The following is a 23659-nucleotide window of genomic DNA, read 5'->3' on the forward strand; positions in this document are numbered from 1 at the left end:
ACTAAGCAGATATCTTCCTACCAGTCAGCAGTTTACAAATAGCAAATTATGGTGTTATCAGCCCTTAGTTTCTTGAACAAGTGTGTTTCTGTACACAAAACACAATCTTGTTCTTTCCGACACCTTTTTCAATACTGAGGTTTGCTAAGCCCACTCAGGCTAAACTGAGACTACAATCACGTGCACTTATTCTTACGGAGAAGAGAATAAACAGTGTCTTATATGGACATGGTAAATGAGTCAGAGTCCAGGGCAGCACCACAGCATTGTAGCAGAGAAACAGAATGGAATTTAAATCAAAACATTTTTTTCTGCAGATATATTCTCATGACACAATTTTGCATAACAGCTCTGAAACAGTGTTTGAAATACCCAAATAAAAGAGTATCTCCTGAATACAGGGAATTCACTCTAGCTATAGTCACCAGTCACTATACACAAGATGGTATGTGCAAACATACAACTGACAGCTACAGAGCAGATGTCTGTGGTGCTGTCTTCTCTTTGAAAATGCTAATGCAGCTGACACTGTGTTAACTTGTTTTCTCTTTTCTGTGAACACAAAATGAAAATGCAAAGTAGTTCTTCAGAGAGCATGGAGGAGGCATCTGCTTTGGACCAAGGTCTTTAGCAGAGCAGCAGCTAGAAATTTGCTAGCCAAAGAGTCACAAAAGGTCTTGGCAAGCCTGGGGGAAGCCAGACATTAACTGTACAAGTGCTTGCACAACAATGTTTTTCTTTACAATGGATTTCTGTTCCCTAGGAAGTTGGTCAAAATAAGAATCATTTTTCATCTGGAGGTGACTGATTCAAACACATCCCTGTTTATGAAAGTCTGTGGCTCCAACCCAAAAAAGGCTTACTCTGAGGAGACCAGTCCCATTCATCGTAAAGTGTTACAAGGTACAACAGTCTCTGAAGGATCCAGGCTACAGTCATGAGCACCCTCCAGCTGGTTCTGGCCCATGTAGAGTAAAACAACTTGACAGTATCAATCTATCGGTTCATGGGCAAGTAACAAAAACAAATTAATGCATATAATGCTAAAGACATCATTCTGATCACTGTCTGTCTTCCCGCCTGACAAAAGCCCTTGAATTCCACTTGTTGATTCTTTTTCCAGCCCCATAATCTGTGTTACAGTTAACAAATATCATTCAAGGACACAGAAAACTCAGGAATGAAAAATGGAAGATAAAGAGTGTGCATTAAGGGATTCTCTATGACAGTTTTACTCACGGTATCAAATAACGTATTTATATCTTTAGCCTAGAAAAAACTTTGCCATGATGCTTTCCATGCAACATATTCACCAGAAAGATAGTGGAATGTCATCTGACATATAGACTAGCCAAAGAGGAGTTTATCTATGAAATTCCCGAAAGGGATTTCAGTACTGTAGTTTAATGTAAAACATATCTGAAATATTTTTCCCCCAAAGAATACAAAATTTCAGTAAGAAATACAATTTTTCCTCCTGCAAAATTGTGAATAAATTGTTCTTTTAAAGTACCATTCTTAAACAGTAATGACCTATAATACTTATATAATAGGTGCTTTTTTACACTGCATTACAATTACAAAATAAATCTTTTAAAATATCAACAAAGAATACAGTCTTCCAACTTTCAGACACAAAAATATGACATTCATAAAAGCTTTGGTTTTTGTGAAAGAAAAAAAAATCACCTTATAAAAAACAAACAGTAATTAGCTGGGCAAATTCTGACTTGTTTCTGCATATAGGTTTGAACATACAAGACAGATTTTTAACATATGGGGTAGATTTTGACACAATTTCAGAAGCATTCCATTCCACACACACTCTTATTTTTAAGTATTCATGGATCATGAGCTAGTCTAAATGATTTTAGGTTTGCAATTAATTAGTCAAGTGGAAGAAAAAAAAAGAAAGAAACTCTTCTCACCCAGGCTATGCTCCTCTTTTTTCCTCTTTTCCCATTTTGAGCTGTCCACATATGCTGCAGAAAGAAGACATCTTCTGCCTAACGAAAAAAGAAATCTGTCATATTTACTGAGCTGGATGCATTAAACTGCCTTTATGGCACAGCTGTCAGAAGTAGCTACTGTATCAGTCTGCACTCCCTGTATTAGGACAAGCCATTACCTTGTCATTTTTAATGCAGCAAAAAGTTTTCCCCAAAAAGTTTTTTCAGCATGAGACAAATTTTCCCAAAACTGAAATCTGTTTTTAAGAAAATTGTAAAGGTAGAAAAAAACAAACAACAATAAAAGATAACTTTTTTGCACACATAGACCCTTTTTGTCAAATGTGCACATTTAGTAAAATGCAGGCATAAAAGCGTAAGCATGAAACACTTGTGCATCACTAACACAATGAGGCCTAGAAGATGCATGATGAACATCAGGGTAAGATTTGTTGAAGGAGATTATAGAAATGTAAACAGAAAGTTGCAGAAATTAATGTTAAGAAACATGAAGTATTTTAAAAATAAACATTACTGTGCTAATTACTATGCTACCCAGAATTCTTAACAACTACCTTAAAACTATTATCTGAAAATCTATCCACTATCGATAAAACTTTGTTGTTGTTGAAAGCAAAATAATTATTCTGCTTTACTTTACCATTCTTCTTACATATACAGATGCCCAGCTCCTGAACAACTTTGCAAATTTTTTCCAAAAAGACCTGGTACATGGAGTCCCACAGTCATAATAGGAGAATATTATGTACATAGCTTTACCGAACAGTCAAAAAAGAGTAAGAGGCTTTTTTAAAGACATTTTTCATTACACTGATAAGTGATGTGTATAAAAGACGTTTGTTTGGTTTTTTTAAGACAAAGTTTTGTGTGTTTCTACACAGCCAATGATGGCACTAGAAAGCAGGAGAGTCTGAAAACTATTTTCTACAGTTCAAGCAACTACATGCAGGAAGGGAGGTTTGCATCCTCCGTGCTGGCTCACTTCTGAGCAGTTACAGTGCCAGAGCAAAAAAGGTGATACTTTTGAGATATGGACATCTGGCTATTAAGAAGCAAGACAGAGACACTGGTAATGAGTTAAGCTACAAAGACACAATAAAGTTACGCAATGTCTCTTTAAGGAAACACTGCTGAGTTGCATGTCCCCAGATGTCAGGCTTTTGGTAAAGACATCTTTTCAAAAACATCGATCTCGGTTGTGCTTTTGCCCCCTTAATTAGGTAGGTTTTGCTGAACATTTACTGCCTCGGGTTTGGCAGCCTCAATACAGCCTTGTATTAATTCCTGTGACGCAAAAAGGCAGGTCGTGAAGTATTACAAGTCAGTAAGGTGGAAGATAGATAAAAACAAATTAGCAATACTTTTCTACACTTCACGCTGTTGACATGCAGCTCTCGAAGTACCTCACATCTTCGCGCACCTGTATAAAGGGGGAAGCGAAAGATCCTGCACAGCCTCTCGTCACTGCGCGCACAGCGGGGTCGGCCACCCCCGCCGACCGGCGGGCCTCGGCCCCGCCAGGACCCCGCGCCGCCGCACCGGCCCCGGCCCCGGCCCCGGCCCCGGCCCCGCCGCCGCGCTCGCCGCCGCCGCCATCGCCCCGGCCCGCCCCGCCGCCGCAGCGCGCCCTGCTAGACCCCGGCAACGGGCCACCGACCTGCCGCGGCGCCAGCAGCCCTCCTGCTCCACAGCCAGCCCCGGCGGAGCGCGGGGGCAGCCATGGCGGCGAGCGCCGAGAGAGCGCCCGCCCCGCGGCGCCGAGGGCAGGCCTGGGAGCGCCCCGCCCCCACCGCCGCGCCCGTGCGCAAGATGGCGGCGGTGCTGGCGGGCGGCTCCCGGCGGGTGGCGCGGGAGGCGGTGCGGCGCTCGGCGCTGCGCCCGCCCGCCCCGGGCTGCTGGAGCTGCGCGCCTGCAGGTAGCGCGGGCGGCGCGGCGGCGGCGGCGGCGGCGGCGGGCCGGGGCCCTGGGCCCTGGGCCCTGGGCCCTGGGCTGCCGCCGCCGTGGGGGCGGCACGGGAACTACAGCTCCCGGCAGGCCTAGCGCGCAGCGGCGGTTGGGGGGCCCCGAGGCGCCCGTGACCCGAAGGAGGAGGCGAGGGGCGGCCGGCGGGGGAGGGAGCCGGCGCTGGGGGGGGACCCCGGCGATGGGTCTGTCTTCCGCGCCAGGCGTGCGAGTGCCGTGTTAGTTATTTCAGTTCTTTATTCATCATGTGTCGCCTGTTCTTGTTTTTTGGTTTTTTTTCTTTTAATACCGCTTCTTAAGTGTGTGCTTATTCTGGGAGAATTGCACCTTCCCGCTGACGCCACTTTTCACTGTGGCCGAGTTGCGAAGGTCGATGTGCTCCCTCGCCCAAGGCTGAAACAAGGGACAGGTGGGAGGGAGGCGTTTGGCAGGGGTCTCCCCCAGCGTAACCCGGGCAAACGTGCCAGGCTCTGTGCTTCTCAGGCCCCCCGCATGCAGCACACACACAGAGAGCCTCCACCTCGAAATATTTTGGTCTGTTTATTGCTCAGTTGTACCTTTTGAGAAGTGACAATTCCCCCGTGGTCTGTCCATCTCTGGCCTTCCTTTCTGGAAGGCCGTGACATGTCGGAGATAAGCGGGTCAGCACATAAAGCCCCAGAGCAGCCTCCACACGCACGCTGCCGTGCACGCAGGCTGGTGTTCATGTCAAGCTCCCTCCTTTTGCCTGGAAGACTCTTATTTAGCTTTATTTTGCTTTGTTCTTTTAACTTTGTAAGATGTGAAGTTTAGGAAACAGGAGAATTCAGAGAATTGAATTCAAGAAAGGTAAAGCTCTGCTCAAAGCTGTCTGCTGATAGCTTGTGACTGCTGAGTGCCCGTGTGTGACTCCAAACATCAGCACAATTCCAGCATCAGCTCAAGAGAGGTCAAATCAGGGATGGTCTCTCAGTGTTAGACCAGCTGAGAAGGTCTGTGGGGCATGAATGGCTGGGTGATCCAGGCTAATTTCATGCTGGATAAAGCGTATGTATTTGTTTACTATTGGAACTGCCTTTGAGTTGTTCCCGTTAAATTCCATGGGTACGGGTGCCGTGGCATGGATATACATAAATATATTTTTTCTCTGGTTTTATAGAGTGTATCGTTAGCTTGCCTGCCTGAGGTAGAAAACAAGCAGTTTTATTTATGTGGCCTGCTACTTCTGGCTAGAGAAGTACAGAAGTATAAAATAACCTAACTTGGGTCAATACTTGGTATTGTCCCTTCATGATTAGAATCATTCTTTTATCAGCCAAAAATTTAGAAGTGTAGATTGTGACACTGTAAACTATTACAGTTACTCTCTGTTAAAAAAATCACTGCTTGCAAGTAGTATCTACTACTGAAGAGGTGTGTGACAGCAAGAACTTCCCAAATAGTGTTTGCATGACCAATTTTATTAAAGGATCTTACAAAACAGTGCAGTTGAGGTTGGCACCCAAAGTTAATTTTGAGATTATAAGCTCAATGAAATGACTACCTCTGATCTGGTATCTGTACAGCACCAGAACTTCACTAGGTCTCCTGAGAGTTGCTGCCATCCAAATAATTATCTTTGCATTTTTTCCCCCTAGTTTCCTCATTGGCTTGGCAGCTCTCAGAACAATGCATTCTACAGTAATGGGAGCAACAGTTATGAGGAAAGGAAGCTGTGAATTCTAGTGAATGAAGAGATTAGAAAAATCGCTATGAGATGGAAAGAAAGATCTTATTTCTGTGCAGAGTCCTCTTGTATCTTGACTAGGCGACAGAGTTATGCTGTCTCCATTTTCGTTTTTCTATTGCACATCTAGTAAAGATATGCTGCTGCTTGCTTGTATATGTTAATACTAGAAAAGGTATGACATGATGCTTGGATTTTTTTGTCAGTGATAGGAGCAACTGCAATTCTTTACATTCTTTAAGTGTTGTGCTGCCAGAGGTCTTGCCCGGTAAATAACAGCAGTAGCTTATGTGCAAAGATCAATACTGTTAAAGCAGACAATGGGATACAAAATTTAATGTTCCTCTTTGTTTCTTCTGGCAGGAAAGCGGTATCTGCTAACAGAAGATTATTTAAAGTTACAAGAATTTCAGCGGACAAAAGCGGCAATTAGAAATGAAGTTCATGGCAATAAAGGTATTATTATTTATTTGGTGATCATCACTCTTAATACTGGTCTGAGTACTGGGAAACAAGCAGACAGTCAAAGCTATCAAAAGATGATGCAAAATAGACTCCATTTAAAGCAACAACTTATATCTTCCTCTTGCAGGTTGATTGTAGGAAAAATGTTCAGAAGGTCTGAGGCTTTGTAGAATGAAACAATATTAGTTATGCTGTGCTGAAAAATGTGGCACTTTAAAGTATGTAAGCTGTTTATGTTAAACCTGAAATGCCTGTGTCCATACTTTTGCAAATCCGTTAGAGGGTCTAATGGAAAATACTGCTTTTCTATAAATCTTGCTTCAAATACATCTTCAACAGAGGAAGTTAATACAAAGCCTAGTAGCTAATTAGCTGTCCAGAAAAGGCTTATGCCAGTAATTCTCTTTTAATCTGCTCTGTAAATTTAGCTAGTTTATTCTTTTAGCTTTTTTCCTTTCACCTAATGTAACTTTCAGTTGTACATCTGATTCCAGATGATGTCTATATACTAAGAATATGAAAAACAAGTTCAGGTTTTCCAACCTGAGGAAGGAGCAAGATCTCACATTTTTCCTAATGGAGATTTTATCTTGCTGATTTGAAATGTGTGTAAACTCCTTTCCATAAGGTAACTTAAATTTGCCCTGAGAAATTAGGCAAGAACTTTCTGCAGTTGTTTAATCATCTGCAGGTGTTTTAGTGATGCAAAACCTTTCATTTTGACAGTTGTCCCAAAGGATATAGTTAATTTTTCTGTGTGTTTTTTTTTTTTTTTTTTTTTTTTTTAGGGGCAAGGAATGCACAGATATCAAGTTCAGTTTTATACGAACCAGTCTTCTGGGACAGAGAGGGAGGCAAAGTTAGAATGACAGTTTCTCTGTTCTAAGTGATAGTGGTCTTTAAATAGGGCAGTGTCAAGTCCAGTATTACTACATTTTGCTGTGATGGTGGCATGTTTGTATTGGAGATGATTCGTCCTGTACTTATGATATATTGAATTTGTTGCTATGGATCAATTGCTTGCTGGAACAGTTTTGTAGAAGCCACATACTTGGTTTTATGGGTCACATTTTATTCTTTTGTTGTACAATACTGGCTTCTGAGAACTGTTGAAAACAATTAACCACCTGCTTCTTTGTGCATAGTTTTTGTGCTCATTTGAAAGATGAAAAGGAGTAATTAGGACTAGTAATAAATATTGGTTTAGAAATGGAAAAAGCAGTAATAATTATTCTGATCATGTATTCTTTACAAATACAGTTTGGATCCCAAATATTTTTAAATTTCTGTGCGTCTTGGAACATGTCATGAAAAAAAATGCACAAATATATACTTGTACATTCTTCTGACCTCACAGGACTCAGTCCTGCATCTCAGTTTTGAGGACTGTTAATTGCATAGCAAGAGCTATACATTTAACACCTATGTTGCTCTTTGCAGTGCTCACCTGCTCCTTCCTGTGGAGGTTATTAGCTTGAAAACAGCAGTGTTGCAGGAGCTGCTACACAAAAGTTCAGTTCACCCTCCCACAGGAGGGGCAGCGTCATTAGTGGAGCAGGACTGCCAGGTGGTACATGCAGTTTTAGTCTTGGCTATGTTTGAGTCAGAGCCATGAGATTACTGAAGGACTGGTCTTTCTTCTTGCTCTGTCATAGGAAAATTGTCCTGGATAGAGAGACTTCCCCCCCACCCCGCCCTGAGAGGGGAAGTCACACTATGCTTATGGCTTATGTATAGAAATACATAGATTATGTATGACACTCTTTGTGTTTACATCAAATATAAAGGAGTTAAAATCTTTTGTACTAACAGTGTTGAATAGAAGCGTTTGTGCTAGTTTGAATCCTGGGTGATACTAAGAAAAAAAAGCATAAGGCAAAAAATGTCACTAAGAAAATTTCTTTCCCCTCTAAGATTTTTGTATTGCCTGATATGTTCCTTAAAATACTCAATGCAATTAAGTCCACAGTAAGCATCCTCTAAATTTTCCAAATCTGGAAAATTCCCACTTTGTAGGAATAACTAAACATGCTTCTTTATGGGAAACTTTATGCCTTTTTATTGACGATAAAAACAATCTTTCTGCACCTTTGAATCTCCATGTTTCAGGGACCAAGTATGCAATACAGATAATGGAATAGTCTATAGACTGCTACTGTAATATGTTTTATTTTCAGATCCATATTTTAAAAGTATTAAAGAAAAATTAAAGAAAAATGGAATGATTCTCAAACGTGAATTAAAGATTTTACTGCATTTATGTCAGACTTCTTCTGATGTGGAACTAGCCAGAAAAGTTATTTACAGGTACTTTTACCAATCCAGGTAACTTTGTTTTCTTTCTGTGTATTTTGCTTTTATCAGATCATCTCAGGTTATATCTGCAGCTGAGGGTTTGCCCTAATTCATTGGCTGCCTGCATAGTTAATCCCTTAAGCTAAGGCTGTTTTCTTCTTTACTTTGGATTTGCAAACCTTCAGAGACTCTTGGTTCAAAGGAGAGTCAGGTTATGGGAGTGAACTGGAGTCCTGCTGTATGCAGACTGAATGGTGAGCCACACAGAAAGCTGTCAGCGGAGAGGTAGAGATGTGTGCTGTGGCGTCTTCAAGCAGAGATGTGCCCAGGTACAAACTGATCTGGATGCAGCAATGGCAGGTCAGAAGGTTTGCTAAGTTAAAGCCTTTCCAGCAATTACAATGTAGGAGCTATGAAACCATGATTGTAAAGTGCAAACCACCCTTTTTTATAGAGCAAAATGAAGGAGAGAAAGCTGAGGTATTTTAGCAAGGAAAGATGAGTACTACCTCCTGTGCTATTGCTCTGTGAATAGAAAGTAAAATAGCTGGGAAATTTTGGTGGTAGAGGCCCATTCTACTACTAATCTGCTGCAGCTTACTTTACTGGAAGCAGAAGAAATTACATAGTACTAGTTTGAGGTTTTTGGGTTTTTTTAGCTCAATCAAAATAATATTTTTTGATAATATTAGCCTACTATTTGGCTAAGTGCCATTGACTGGTGCAGATAGAGAAGCTGCCTCTGTCATTACACATGCAGATCTCACTGGCTATTTAAAGCTGTTTTCCTTTGACAAATTTTATACATCGTGTGATTAACTCTATGGAATCTTTCCAATAGGTACCATGAACAGAATGGAATTACAGCTCTACATGATTTTAAATTTGGGCCCCTATTTATGAGGCTGTGTTATGAGCTGGACCTTGAAACACCTGCAGTAGAACTTATCAAAGATCAGGTAATTTTCCATATATATTTTGAAAATTGTTACTATTCCAATCTGAGTGACTGGTATGCTATGTTTGTGAGCTCAGATTCTTGAAGCAGATCTGTTGCAAAGATATCTATAACATACTAACTTAAAGATCTGATTACCAGGAAAAAAGTGTGGCAGTCTTCTGAAGTCCCTTGGATTATTTACACCAACAGATGTACCATGCTACTCTGTACTCGAAACTCCCTCTGAACCCTGTAGAGACAGTGTAATATTAATCAGCTCAGGTACTCAACCATTTTTATCGTGAAGAAACTATTGCAAAGACCTGTTTCTGAGCAGTTATTTGCAACTGTGAAATGCTATATAAATGTTGTTGTGTGCCATTATGACAAGATATATATCATGTCCAACATCTAATACATAAGAAAGAATCTGTGCAATAATATTGTGTGCTTGAAACTCCCTGGGAGCCAGTGGAAAGTCAGGTCTATGCTGTTAGTTCAACAAGAAACTATGGGATATACCTAGCCAAATACAGGAGAACTATTGCTTGGACTACTAATGTTCTTAAACTAGGCATGTGTATGAGTGTCCTTTTCTGTTTGGTTGGTTTTGTTTTTACATTGAGATCTGTGTCATTGAAACAGATCCCATAGTAGTTGCAGGACTTAGTAGCTGATGGATAGTATGAGATAACGGAGGGTAATATGCAGTGTCACTGTAACTCTTCTTCAGAGGCTGCCACAGTTCAGACTTAACAATTCTGTCATTTTATTATGGATATTCATGTTCTCCCAATGCACAGGGAGTTTGGAGTGGAATGTGAAATATACTTTTTCTTTGTTGTGCTACTATGCTTGTCATGACTCAAGCCCTTGCGCTGATCTGCTCATCATTTGGTATTGAGTAGCAGAAAATTCCTTCAGTTTCATGGTGATGGTACTTTACCCCAAAGATGCTGGTAATTAGCTTATCTGTCATATAACATATTAGCAAAATATGTCATTTGAAACAAGTAGGGGAAATCTCTGGGAAATTTCTGTTTAATTTTAAAGTGAGCTTTTCAGCATACTGAGTCACTGGTATTTTAGTGATTACTTGACAGAGGGATGGTCAGGAACTCAGAGAGATATATTTTGAACTTGCAAAGATGGGGCACTTTTCTGGTAGGAGAACCTTCTCAGTGCTGTGTGCAGTAACTGTAGTGGTCACTGCATGCAGTCACTGTAGTAACTTTCTTTAAGCTTGCTCTGTTTATATACTTCTTTTCCAGAACTTGCGTGGTTTTTTCTCAGAGAGTACGTCATTCCATATTCTGATGACTATGTTGTTTAAAAAGGGCCTTTATGAAAGTAAGTACTGTGTGTGTTAAGCCAAATGCATTTTGAGGAGGATGCTTCTCGCACGTGTGTGTGTGCGCGTGTGTATATATACACATATATATGCATATATACATATAAAAGAATATTTCTGAGTGATGTGTGGTTGTGGAGGACCAAACATTATATAAATCTCTGTTAAAGAGATGTCAAAGAACTGCACTATGGTGTGTAATAGCAGTGGAAGGCTTTACCTGGTTCATACTTGCAATGGTATTCTTACCTCCCCTCTTGCTAGTACAGAAGGGTGATTATACAGGAGGGCCTTTTTTTTTTTTTTCCCTAACCCCTTTTCTCTGAAGGCTTAACTGCTCTTTGATTTGCAGTTTCGCATACCTTTTTGTTTTCCCCATTCAAAGTTTGACCCTACTTTTTTTTTTAGTCACTACTGGTACAGCCTTAAATTTGTGAACTAACACTGCTGCATTTTTGACAGATGCTTTGGAAGTTCTCATAGAAATGAAAAAACAAGGTATACCTTTCAACAAAGAAACCTATCTACTTGCTTTTGCGATATGCTACAAACTGGTAAGTATTTTCTTATTGCCCTATGACAAAGTGGTTGAATTGCCTTTTCTCTCTCTTATTTTTGGGGGATTTTAAAATTTCCGTAGGTTCCCTGTCATGATTTCTTATCTAATGCAAATATTTTAGACATATTAAAGTCATATGCAGCTTCATTGTATATGATGTGGTGCATGTATATAGCTTTCTGTGTAAACTAGTGTCACAAAGCAAACCTCTAGAGTGTTAGATGTAATCATTAAGAGACAAATTTGATACAGCAGTTGATTAAATGATAAGCATTCTTTCTCTGGGACCTCTGCATCTTTGTGCATTCTGCACCTGAGCTGCAATAGTGTTTGTTTTGTCTGGCTGCTTTAAACAAGGCATAGATGGTATGTTCTCTTTGTCAGACATCTCCCCTTTTTTTCCATCCTCCTCCAAGTAACTCTTGAGCTGTTTCTGCAATTGCACCTAAATTTTAAAAGGCATTTGCAAATATAATCTGTTCATACATATCTGATAAAAATAAGCAACTGAATGGAGAAAAGAAACCTAAATGAATGCCTTCAGTGAGAGACAGGCTGCCCCTTAAGCTCAACTGTTATCAGATCAGACAGAGACAGAACACAGAGCAAGAAACTAGGCTACAGAGGTTCCTCAACTGTTTCCCTAGAACAGTTTTCTTTTTGTAGCAAAGTGAGATCCCCAAACTCCTTTCTTTTGTTCTTCCTCTTCAAATTTGAATCAGTAGAAAACTGTGTTTCAATTTCTTCCTTTTTCTTAAGGAATAAAGTCGCTGGCTGAGGGAAGAATGATACCACTGGATTAAACTTCTCAAATTTCTCAGTTAAGCATACAGTGAAACTGATGATGCATATGTAATAAAGAGTTGCCCTGAAACAGTAGCCCATCAGTAATTTCTGTGGTGCTTCTGAAATCCTCAGTCCAAAGAATTGAGGCTGCCTTTAGAAAGCCAGGGGAAATAGGAATAGTCATGTGGCTGTGGTGTTTAGAGAGTGGGACAGTAGATGGAGAACACTCAAAAAGAGAAGAGCTGTGGAAACTGCTATTAGAAACAGCTGGTCATGTCTGTTTTCAACAGAGAATCTGGTCCATCATTACTTGTTCAGTGAGTTGATGAGAATAGAGGGGAAATGATTCTAAACAGCCAACCAGTTGTTCTAACAGCCACAGTAAATTTCTTTTTACATTAAGATAAAATACTGCCAATAGGGGAATAAGCTGTATTAACCCTTTGTGCAGTAAAGAGGATTAGATGGAGATCTTTCAAAAGCCTAATCTGTTCATTCATTCTGCTATTAGTGGTATATGCTAAAACTTCAGGCTAAGAGGGGACACTGCTTAGCTCAAAATCTTTTTGCTAAAGATGCAACAGAAGAAGCTCAGGAAAATTCTTCAATAGGTTCAATATGCACTACCTGAACGCAGGAGATAATGGAGCTGGCATTGTTAACAGGAGTGCTGAATTTGTACCTGGTTAATTCTTGGTTTCTTTTGAATAACTGTGTTAGGGACCACCTCAGAAAAATGTACAGGGCTTAAAGCTGGGATTATTTCTAGTGGATAAACAGAGGAATTAATGTTTAATCTTTGTACACAATTGCTTTTGAGGTCAATTATTGGGATGTTTTAAATCATTGGAAGGCACTTCTTTCCTCTAAGGTAAACAGACAGTCATCCTTTTAGTGCAGGAAATGGCAGGAGGCCTTCTGATGGCAACAAAATGCATGTGTAATAGTACTCAATCTCTTGGTGGTCAGAATATTTCTAAATTTTCAAAGAACTTGTGGGACTTCTCTTGTGGTTTAAAAGGTGTTTTAACAAGCTGTACAGGCCATCCAACAGTAGAATGGAAAAGTATCTTCTAAGCACCCTAAGGAAGACCCTATCCCTAAAGGCTTGTATTTTGCAGCAGTGACACTTTGAACAGTAAGAACAAAAATTGACACAAAACAATAGGAAGCAACATGAAGGCTGTTATCCAAAACAGTGGTACCAGTTATTTCAGAAACCTTGCTGCTGCCAATTGTTAGGTTCAGCAGGTATTAATTTGTTTGGGGTCCAAACAGCTCTACTTATAATTTCCAGTATGAGAAGCATTATTCTTGAATTGGTTTGTAAGATAATATACAAACAAACTCATTGGATTTTACTATGGACTCCTATTGAAACTAATGACATTATTTTTATTACAGTATGTCATTCACAACAATAGTTTGCAGATTGCTTATGCCCATAATGCTAAGTGTGCAGGTAAATCCTGACTTTTGGAGTACTTGATTGCAAATTGAAAGAGAAGGTGGAACACTGATGTAAGTTTTGCTTTCCAGAAATAATGCAAACTTTCCATGTTGGAAAACAGGCAAATATCTAAGCTGTTGCATTAGAATATCTGTTCTGGAAACACTTTCTGTAAGATTTATTCTATAAGAGTCAGACTCAAAACTGATAAATATTCAAATTTATACATACTAAGGTCTCCGGTTAATGGTGCTGAATAGCCCAATGCTTAGAAAACATTGATTTCCGCCTCCCCACCCTTCCACCCACCCTCCCACCCACACCCTCAGCTGCTCAGTGTAGATGCTAGAGTACAGGAAGGAGGAAAAGTCAGCTTTCCTCCTGACTTGGGAATCATACAAAAGTGGAAAGGAAAGTATCCGTTGCTTTTAGCAGACTGCCAGGGGTTATTTTATCTCTTGTAGCAGCTGAAACAGTCAGGGCAAGGCATAGTTATTACATTCAAATAATGGAAGTTATTTTTACCCTCTTCTGAACTCTGTAGCTCTGAATATCATCCTTTGGTGTTGTTTCACAAGAAGTGCTGGTTGAGTTCAGATGTAGAAGTAATTGCCTCGCTAATCTTATAGTGTGTTGACTTCTGAATGCAGTGAACTTAGGCTTCTACAGTTGCCTACAGCCCTTTCAGGTCACAGAATTAACAATTGCAGCTTAGATTGAAATTTCTACACAGGACAGCCTGGAGTCTTGCAAAATCTCTGCAAAGCTGCTTGAAGAAGCACAGCTAAAGGGTGACACATTACCACTACGAGCATTCTACTTTGCTGTGGCGTTTGCTCTGAAACAGGTACAGTGCTGCTTATTTTGATTTATTGCTGAATCTCTATGCATGCCTTGCAATATGATAGTAAAAGAAAGCAAATATGGAGGAGATCATGTTGCATGCATGATCTATGCAATAACTTGAAGTGCTGTAATTTTTATGCCCCTGAAAGAGTAGGACTGTAGGCAACTCCTACATAAAGTGAATATGGAAATTCTGAAATCTAACCATATGTCTTGAGTCTAATGCACAGGTGCGTTTTGTGCCACTGACAGTGTCACATGGCAGAATTTTCTTCCAAAATAGAAGAGTTGGGCCAGCAGGTTTAGATGTAACCATGGACCCAGTCTTGCAGATGCTGCTGTGTTTAGTGATGGTTTCCTTTATATACAATAAAAACAATAATTGTAAAGTATTTGCATAGTCAGCTCCTCAAAATGTTTATTTGGGGGGCATATTTAAAGGCTATAATGTGTATTGCCCTGCTGCTTGGGAGATGGCGTATCTTTCTCCACATGTGGCTTTAGGGTAAGGTTTTCCATATAACTCATGCTTAAACCCTGCCATGAAAAGGATCCGAGGCAGTAGAGGGTGAAGGATTGACAGGAGAATAGCAATTAGGAAATCCTAAAGTCTAATCTTTTCTCTCCCATTAATTTGTATGTCTTGAGCAAATTTTGAACCCTCTCTGCTTTTTGTCTAAAAGTCTCTCCATGAGCACTATAAGACCTAGTGATTTGATGTTATTCATGGATAGAAATGTGTGAAGTAGCACTGGTATAAATTTTGGTGTTAATTCCATGGTCTCTTTGCATTGTCTCTGGGAACGGTAGAGACTGAACAACAGCGTCATCGAAATTTATTTATTCATGTGCATGGTAGCATGATGGGGCTTCTCATTGATGTTGAGGTTAAAACCCAAAATCTCTAGCCATGAAATGTATGAAATCCTTGATGCCTTTGTTTTTTATAAGAATTAGGTAAAATTTTCTTTTTGCAAATAGAATAATGATTACACTTAACTATCCTAAACTGTATAGTCTTTGGCAACATGTCTTGCTACAAGAAAGATGTCTTCATCCCAAGTATCTGATGCTGATCTAGTAAACGTCAGTGTAACATTTATTGTCTGTAGAAACCATTTGATGTCATAGATATAGTACTGTAGAGGAGTATGGCCAGAAGGTTAAAAAGTTCTGGACAGGAAGAATACCCAATATTAACATAAGCTACATTTTATTTAAGTGCTCTATCTAGCATGTGCCAGACTCCGAGCATGTGTAGTTCTTTTATCTTTTAGGTGCTCTAATGCTCAGTATTGGTAACATGTTTCGTTTCCCTACTGATCTGAGACCTGAGATTTGAAAATACTGTCTGATGTGCTAATGAGCCAGATGACATGGGAACTACAACATGGGGTGTTCCTTTTACAGGCTGGGTGCTGAATGAGGCTTTTTGGTGAAGGGGGTTTAGAGGTTTAAACTGCTTTGTGATTCATTGACAAGTTGTAAGAACTCATTTTTCTTGAACTTTTATTGTGAAAATATGCCACACATGTATAATTATATATTTGTTTTTATTTCTAATTCCTTCCTAGAATGATGTGGCACAAGCCCAATTCTATTATTCTCAGATAATGAAAACGGAAAACAGACTATACAATAACATTAGCGTAAGTATGCTTGCTTTGTATTAGAGTTGTACAAAGAAATAAGCTATCCTGGACAAACAACTCTCAAGTGCAAAGTAGCAGAAGGCCGGGTTCTTAGCAGCATATACTTACTTCAGTAATGTCTCTGAGTTTACTTTTGTCTGCCAACAGACAATTTCTGTCAGCTGGATGAGTTACCCCAGAAGTTAAAAGAGAAAAAAATCTTTCTCTCTTTTTTTTTTTTTTTTTTCCCCTTCTCTTTTAATTGACTTCTTACTAAAGATGGGACGTAGACTGATCCTACATCAATGAGTATAGACCTGAGAAAAATTTCTAGTTATGACATTGACTTTTTTCCTGTCTGTTGCTGAAAGAGATTAAAACACCATAGCTCCAAGTAAATGTTTTCCGTGGCTCTGCTCTGCTCACTTCAGGCCTGCTTCAATCCTATGAGCCTTAACTATGTGTGTACATACAACAAATTATTTCTCTACAACCTGAGAGAAAGTCTGCTGTGCATGTCCTGTAAGTGATCTCTACAAGCTACAGAAAAAAACACTTTATTCCAGAACAGTTAATGCAGTTCCTTCAGAGGAGTTCCGCCTCCAGGATGGCCCTTCCTTTCTGGGTCCCAGCTGTAAGAAAGAAACTAATTTTACCAGTGGAAATCAGTCATTCCCTTTGCCTTCTTCATGATTAATGGTTTGTCAGCATCTAGAAATATATTTTCTTCCTGCTTTGCTTCATAATGTCTTCCTCTAACACTTTTTTAAAAAGACTTGCTTTCTGATGATAAGTATTGTTTGTGTGGTGTGGATTTTATCTTATTTTATTTTTCAGGTTCTTGTCCAACTCAAGTCTGGTTCACTAGAAGAAGTAATAAAGACATTAGAGGCAGCAGTGGCAGTAGATACTCCACCCTTTGTGAAAAAAATTGAGTTTTCTGAGCAAGTGGTGAGTATACAATAATGAACTGCATCAGTAGAAAGCATAGCATCACTGATGCACCCAGGTCAGGGATACGGGCCTGAGAGGAGGTCCATGATGTTTTGCTAAACCAGGATGGTGACTGTTCGGTTACAGAACTTCAAGTGCCCAAGTTCATCCAACTTTGTTGCAATAGATGTTGTATGTATCAGTGTTGTATTTTGATTTTTATTTGACAAATTTGTAACACTTACTAAAAGACCAAACATTAATCTTAACCTGTTCCTTCTACAATAGGTTATTGATCAACAGTGTTTAGCAGATTCACTCATTCATGAGTTCATACTCTGTATATATGGCATAGTTTACTGAAATTTTCAGTGTTCTGGAATATGACTTTCATTAGTCAGGACTGTAAATTTAGTATGTTAGATAATACAGTAGAAATAATTGTGCTGATCTGGAAAAGAGGTTCCAAGAAGCAATTATGTTGCCTGGGTTTAAATAGAAAATAATTGTGTTAGTCTGTGCTAGGATTGAAAACAGGACTGTGCAACTTTAAGGAAGTTTTTAATCTAATATATTCTAATTGGTATCTACTGCATGTCCACCATCGCCTGATGGTGTGTAATGTGCGCTGCTTAAAAACCTCTTCTTACATATCACTGTGTCGGCCTTTTACTTATGTTGTCTGGCTTCCCCCCCCCCCCCCCCCCCCCCTTTATTCTTTGAGTGAGCGCTTGTCTGGAATATAGTGTCTTCACTTGCTGACATGTAACAGTATGTCATTTGCCCATCTTTAGCTGGCTGCAGTCAGAGAAAAGATGGAAGAAAACCCTGTCCTTTCTGCCAAATTAGGAGATATTTATGCCAGACTACAAGCTTCAGGACGAATAACCGCTTGCACGCTGGACGACATGCTTTTCCAGGTTCCTAGTTCAAAGAACTGCGCAAAGCTTTTAAATCAAAAACAATTAGGCTATCAGGCTGCTAAACCACTTCACTCAAATTTGTTGTTGGAGTAGTTCAATATTTGATGATAAACTGAACTGTAATTACCACTACTTAGAAGCATGTTTGAATAAAACATCTTCTCACTTCCTCCACTCTGGGCAATTGTTTAAGTTGCTTGTGTGAAACTGCATTTTAAACACGTATCATGTGGCTTCTGTGTTTGAATGTTCATGCCGCAAATAAGTCATGAAGGTGGGTATTTCTTTTTGTTCCAAAATGGAGTGATCAGAATGTTTTGAATTTTTCCTCAAGTACTTAAATCAGGATTTTCCTATACTGAATGTCCTAGGTGAAGTGAACAAAAATAGTATGTGTATCTGACCTGACTTTTGTGGTTCATGAGAAGAAAATTCGGTGTTCATCAGATGTGATGTTCTCACTGTGGATAGATGCAGTCCAGACCCTAGACGAAAGAATATCCAAGTGCATTAACTGTTTGTTCAAATTTTGTATGCCTCAAGATATGAAATGAATCAGACACTTGCTTTGTTCTATACTTCTCTTATCTTTCTCTTAAGAAATGACTATATTTTTTTTTTGTTTTTGTTTTTTTAATCAAAAGGGATTGTGGAAATACTATGGAAGATAGTATGGAAAGCCAGAAAGGTAGCTGACTGGTTATTTTCTCACTGGGAGGAGATTCATGAACAAAAGTCCTCTCAGAGTGAGCGGCCCTACGTGTTGCTGCTTTTAGATTGTATTTTTGATAATAAGACTCCCAAGACAAGCAGATTTTGATACAAATTTGCACTTAAGTCTGGTCCTAGCAAGTATGATTCAAGCTATGGGTGAATTATGCAGGCGAGATGCAATTCTAGCCTAAAATTTGGTCATGAAAACAGCATAAAGAAGCTTCAGCTTCAGTGATTCTAGGTCAAATGTGGTTGGTTCTATTATGAATGGTTGTTTTGTAACTATTAGTCCTGCATATCCAAAGATATTTTCTCTTTCACCCTCCAGAGTAGAAAGAATTGGAAACAGTGATACCCTGGCTAGTACCTAGGTGATTTTGGGGTATTTGTGTATATGCCTGCTGATTTAAAACTTAGTAAGCAGTCCTATGAGCACAAGAATGGCTGGAGCCCACCTAGCTTGGTGCTCTCCAAGTTGTTCCTCCTTATCTCTTCTATGAGATTTATTTTACTTTTTAACTGTAAAGGTATCCTAAATCAAGCAAATTTCAGAATTCAAAGAATTCCTTCTGTGGATGGATTGTACATGCTATATGAAAGTTCTTTGAAGCTGGCAGATCACTGAAGAAGCAAGAACCCACCATGCAGGGATATATCTTAAGCCATTAAAGCAAGTTGGAGTAAAATAATACTGGTTTCACTGAGGCTGTGGGACTGCAATTCATTTCTGTCACTGATATATTTTTTTGATAACGTTGTTTTGTGCATTTTAGTATTTATGTGGTGGATGGAATTGTGTGTGTGCATATTTGTAACAATTTATCTGTTTGAAATTTATATTGTGTTTTGGAGAAATGTGTGCAATTTTTTATGACTGATTGTACAGGATTTGGTTGAAGTATCATACGCTAGACTCTCACTAACGTTACAGATGGGTTTTTTTTGGAATGCTGGTTCTGGAACATCATGTGTAACTTCTAATTTTCCTATGTTATTCAGGAGTTTACAGACTTTTAACAGTTCCCCTTGGCCTCAATTGGGAATTCTTTCAATAGTTCCAACACAACACCCTTAAGTACCTCCTGATCTTTCATCCCTTAATTTGATACAGGATTTGTAAAGGCTGCTTTCCGTGTGGCAAGGATTAATTTAAGCAAAATGAAAGGAGTGAGCTAATCCGAGTTTATTTGGGTGCTTGCTTCTCTCAGGGGAAAAACTTGTGATGTAAAACTATATTTTCATATGCAATAAAAGATAATTTGACCAGTTTAATCTGTTACATTGCAAATATATCAGATCAGTACTACTAAATTACCTAATTTAGCATTTTCATACATATATTAATTATGAGTAAGCAGCTTCATCCTAATGGCCAAGATTGCTTGTTATTTGCCTATTTTTCTGATTTGGTTAGGTCTCAGTTTTGGGCTGGATCCTGACTGCAGCTGAAGCAATGATAACTTCTGCTACTGTAATTCACTCTCAATATAGTCAACATTTTCTGTTCTTTGTTCTCATAACTACTGCTTTGCTTGAGATTGACTCAAGCTATTATGTTGGTAATTTGTTTTAAGGAGAAACTCTATTTCCCTCTCTTGGAGGAGGAGAGGAATGCTGTATCCATTATAAGCCTCTAACAAGCGATATGTCTCTAGATTTGCAAATGGGAGAAAGATTGGTACCAGGAGTGATGGTCTTAGAGCTGCTACATCAGGCTTCTGCACTATTGTCTTCCAAAGCAAAAGGGAACTGACTGACAGTGTGCAGGAATCTAACACTGGGCTAGCATTCCTCCCTGTCATTCAAGTTAAGGGGCTCTACAATGAGGGATCTGAAATACCTCGATATTTAAATAGCCAATAACATTTCACTGGAAAATGAAAGCATGCTCTCCAAAAGATTAAAGAGTAAGTTGAAAGAAACACAGATTGATAAAATTCAGATAGAATATTGGAGGTTGTTCTGGAAGGCTTGTTGAAGACTGGTAAAATCCTCAATTATGGAAAGAGGCAAGGGTAAAGAGCAACTTCTAACATTTATGGAGCTGATTTCAAACAAAGTCTGACTTGTCTCATACAGGTTGTGCAGCTGCTTAGAGTTAATCCAGAAAGATTGGGGGGGGGGATGTTTATAAAGTTAGCTTTTTGGTGCGTCAAGGTGCTGAGCACTCTGGCTTTTGTCCAGAAGAGTCTTTAACCACATGCTTAATTTGGGGCATTTAAGTGTGGTTGGCTTCTGGTTTCCCAGGGTCAAGCTCAGGAAACCAAACTTGTCTAAAGTTATGCAAATGCTTAAATGTTTTGCTGGGTCAGAATGCTTAGTATTTTGATGGCTGCATTACTACAGAGCACATCTAGGAGACAGCCTCACAGGAAAGGAATATGCAGTATGATATTGCTGCCAGTGAAATAATTATACTTGGTTTATATGGAATTTTAATCAAGGATGAGCCATAAAATTAAAGAGGAGCCAGCACTGTGGAATTCAATTAATAGATGGTTTTGGTTAACATGCTGGAAAAGCAAGGCATGCATATTTCAAAGTAAATCACTGCCTTTTTTTTCTAGGTTTCAATGCAAGAGACTTTTCTAGCAAATGCTGCTTATAGTTTTGTGTAGTAAGTAGCTCTGATGAAGGTCTGAAGGCCCTTTTGGGCACTGCTGTGTGGCAAGGGATTGGCTTTTGTTTATCACATTCAAATATTCTTCCTACGGTAAAATAAACATGAGTTTTTTATGTCCATGCACTTCAGAAGCTTTTTAGAAGTGTAATTGGAAGACAGCAGGTGGCGTTCTTGGTCATACTTTCCTACCAACATGAACTTCAGGGGCAGCTTTTAGCTGCAGGATCAGTTACATAAAGGCAAGAACGAATGAATGTTTTGCCCTATATTTACCACAAGCCACTTCAAGTATGGAACAGAAAATCTGAGTCTAAGTCAACAGTCTCTGATGGTTGGTAACTGGCATAGACTGCAAACCCAGAGGTTTACAATGTTTAATTTGAAAATGTAATGCATTTGTTGATGAAAATCATCTTTGTCAGTCATCACAATGTAGTTTTTACAGTATTGTATGGAAATACACATCTGTGACCTAGGAGAGAGGATGCTGCTGTTACTTCTAATATATGACTGACAATTTAAAAGGCATACTTTGCTATACCTACTCTATATTTAAGAGAAAGCTGGGATAACTCTTCCAACCTAAGTAGGACAAGTATTCATTTTTACATTCAGATAGGATCGGGATTGTGCAGTCTTCAAAACACTTTATTTTCCTGCTGTAGATGCTTCTGCTTTTCTCCATGGATTAATACCTTTTTTTTTTTTTTTTTTTTTTTGGTATTCCCTTTAACAAGCATCTTGAGTTTTGGTAATTAGGGATCGCTTCCTCTGTGTTTCTCCACTCTCTCCTCTGTGTTTCTCTCTGTTTGAAACAGTAAAAATGAAGGTGAAAGGCTTAGTCATTGGAGGGGAGCTCAGGAATGCTTCCAGGCCTCAAGACGAGTTTTGACTTATTTTAATGAACGTTGTAGACAAGCTTAAATAACTTTGAAACAAAAACCTCATTAGAACTTTGCAGCACTATAGAAGGTAGGCAGATCTGTAGTATATAGGTCTATAGCTATTTAGTTTATTATTTTCTCAAGGTTGTTTCAGGTTGCATCCTTGTATAAAGACTTCATTGTCTTTTATTATTATTTTTAATTTTATTAATTTATTTTTAAGCTGTGGCTGCTTACATGCCCTTTTGTGGCCAAATATTCCTTAGCAAGGTCATTAAAAGTAGATGCTTCACATACATCCCCTTCCTCCCCTGTTACTTTTCTCCTGCTGTTGGTGGATAGTGGTTTAAACTCAGGAAATGTCTGATTGTGTGCTCTCTTTCCAGGCTAATTTGAGGAATAAATCTTTCAGTCACCTTGTTTCCATCTATTTGATTTAGGCAGTGAGAGGGAATGGGAAAACTTAACAGCACTACTGATACTGGTTGCAGACTTTGTGACATGAAATACAGTGTATTTCTGTGTTTGTCTTTTCTTAAGTAATTGGAGGAATTGTTTGCAGAAAGCAGAATACTTTGAGGAGCTTATGGTGTGTTTTTTGTTTTGTGCAGTTGTCTGGACTTCCTACTCAATTCCAGCAGTACATGTAGTGAAAACTGAGATTGTCACCTACCCAAGCAGAGATGCTGGTTTTTGCAAGTACTGATGCTCTAAATAACAACAAAACTTCTCATATACTGTCAGGCAAGGTCAGCCCCCAAGTCCCTATTCCAAGAAGCAACACAGAGCAAACAGTGAACCACTGATAATAGAAAAGGGTTGAGGTAGGAACCGTCTGCACAAATCAGACCTATACAAGTCTATGGGCTTTGTCAGAACCATCTGAGCCTGCACCTCATGTTCACATGAAAAGTAAAAGATATCTGGTAGTTATAGGAACTCTCTCCTAGGGGAGATGGAGGCACCAGTCTGCCAACCTGACCTGATGTCTTGGGAGGCTGGGGAGAGACTGCCTTGTCTTGTCCAGACCTTGGACTACTACCCCGTGCTGCTCTTCCAGGTGGGCAGCGGTGATGCTGCCAGGATTAACCTGGAGCATGGCTACAGAGCACTGGAGGCGAGAGTGAAAGGCAGGGGAGCCAGGTGGTGTCCCCTCAACCCTGTCAGTGAGGGGGAAAGGCTCAGGCAGAAGTGGACTCATCATGTGGGTCAACGCTTGGCTGTGTGGCTGGTGTCACAGGCTGGGCTTTGAATTCTGTAGTCACATGTCCCATCCCTGCTCAGTAGCCCTCACTCTCCAAAGAGGGACGTGTTTGCGAAAACATGCTTGCCACGTTTGGTCAGACAGGCATGTTAACCTAGTGAGGAGGGCTCTATGGTAGGTAGGTGGGGGGAGGGTTACTGTAACCTGAAGAGAAGTGAGAGCAGAAGGGGCAGAGCAGATGTATCTGGGAGACAGCATGACAGGGAAGGCTTTCACACTTCCCTGTAAAAGCAGCATGACTTGGGGCCCATCTCATGTGCCTGCACACAAATGTGTGTAGCATGAGGAACAAGCAGGAGGAATTAAAGTCCACACACAGTTGCGGAACTAAGACTTCACTGGGATTGTGGAGATATGT

General features: G+C 39.7%; 2 protein-coding genes across 6 annotated transcripts in view; one reads left to right on the forward strand and one right to left on the reverse strand.

Annotated features, from left to right (window-relative positions):
- LOC112988732 (small ribosomal subunit protein mS27) overlaps positions 1–3779 on the reverse strand; it is a 51086-nt gene extending 47307 nt beyond the window's left edge. For all 3 annotated transcript variants that reach the window (XM_064500831.1, XM_064500830.1, XM_064500832.1), the window contains exons 1-2: positions 3628–3779; positions 1929–2006 (exon numbers count right to left, since the gene is read on the reverse strand). In XM_064500831.1, coding sequence (XP_064356901.1) covers positions 1929–2006; positions 3628–3691 — 142 coding nt within the window. In that variant the 5' untranslated portion in view covers positions 3692–3779. The remainder of the gene's footprint in view (positions 1–1928; positions 2007–3627) is intronic.
- LOC112988737 (pentatricopeptide repeat-containing protein 2, mitochondrial) lies at positions 3742–19802 on the forward strand. 3 transcript variants are annotated; one of them, XM_064500833.1, is made up of 10 exons: positions 3742–3885; positions 6001–6093; positions 8280–8427; positions 9239–9356; positions 10609–10687; positions 11151–11242; positions 14217–14330; positions 15904–15978; positions 16798–16911; positions 17688–19802. In XM_064500833.1, the coding sequence occupies exons 1-10, from the start codon at positions 3780–3782 to the stop codon at positions 17907–17909; spliced, it is 1161 nt and encodes a 386-aa protein (XP_064356903.1). In that variant the 5' UTR covers positions 3742–3779; the 3' UTR covers positions 17910–19802. The 3 variants fall into 3 exon arrangements, with proteins under 3 accessions (XP_064356903.1, XP_064356904.1, XP_025965211.1); XM_064500834.1 differs by having other exon boundaries at positions 8280–8409; XM_026109426.2 differs by lacking the exon at positions 3742–3885 and adding an exon at positions 4040–4150.
- Positions 19803–23659: the final 3857 nt, after the last annotated feature.

Source organism: Dromaius novaehollandiae, chromosome W (genome assembly GCF_036370855.1).
Source record: "Dromaius novaehollandiae isolate bDroNov1 chromosome W, bDroNov1.hap1, whole genome shotgun sequence".
Lineage (NCBI taxonomy): Eukaryota > Metazoa > Chordata > Aves > Casuariiformes > Dromaiidae > Dromaius > Dromaius novaehollandiae.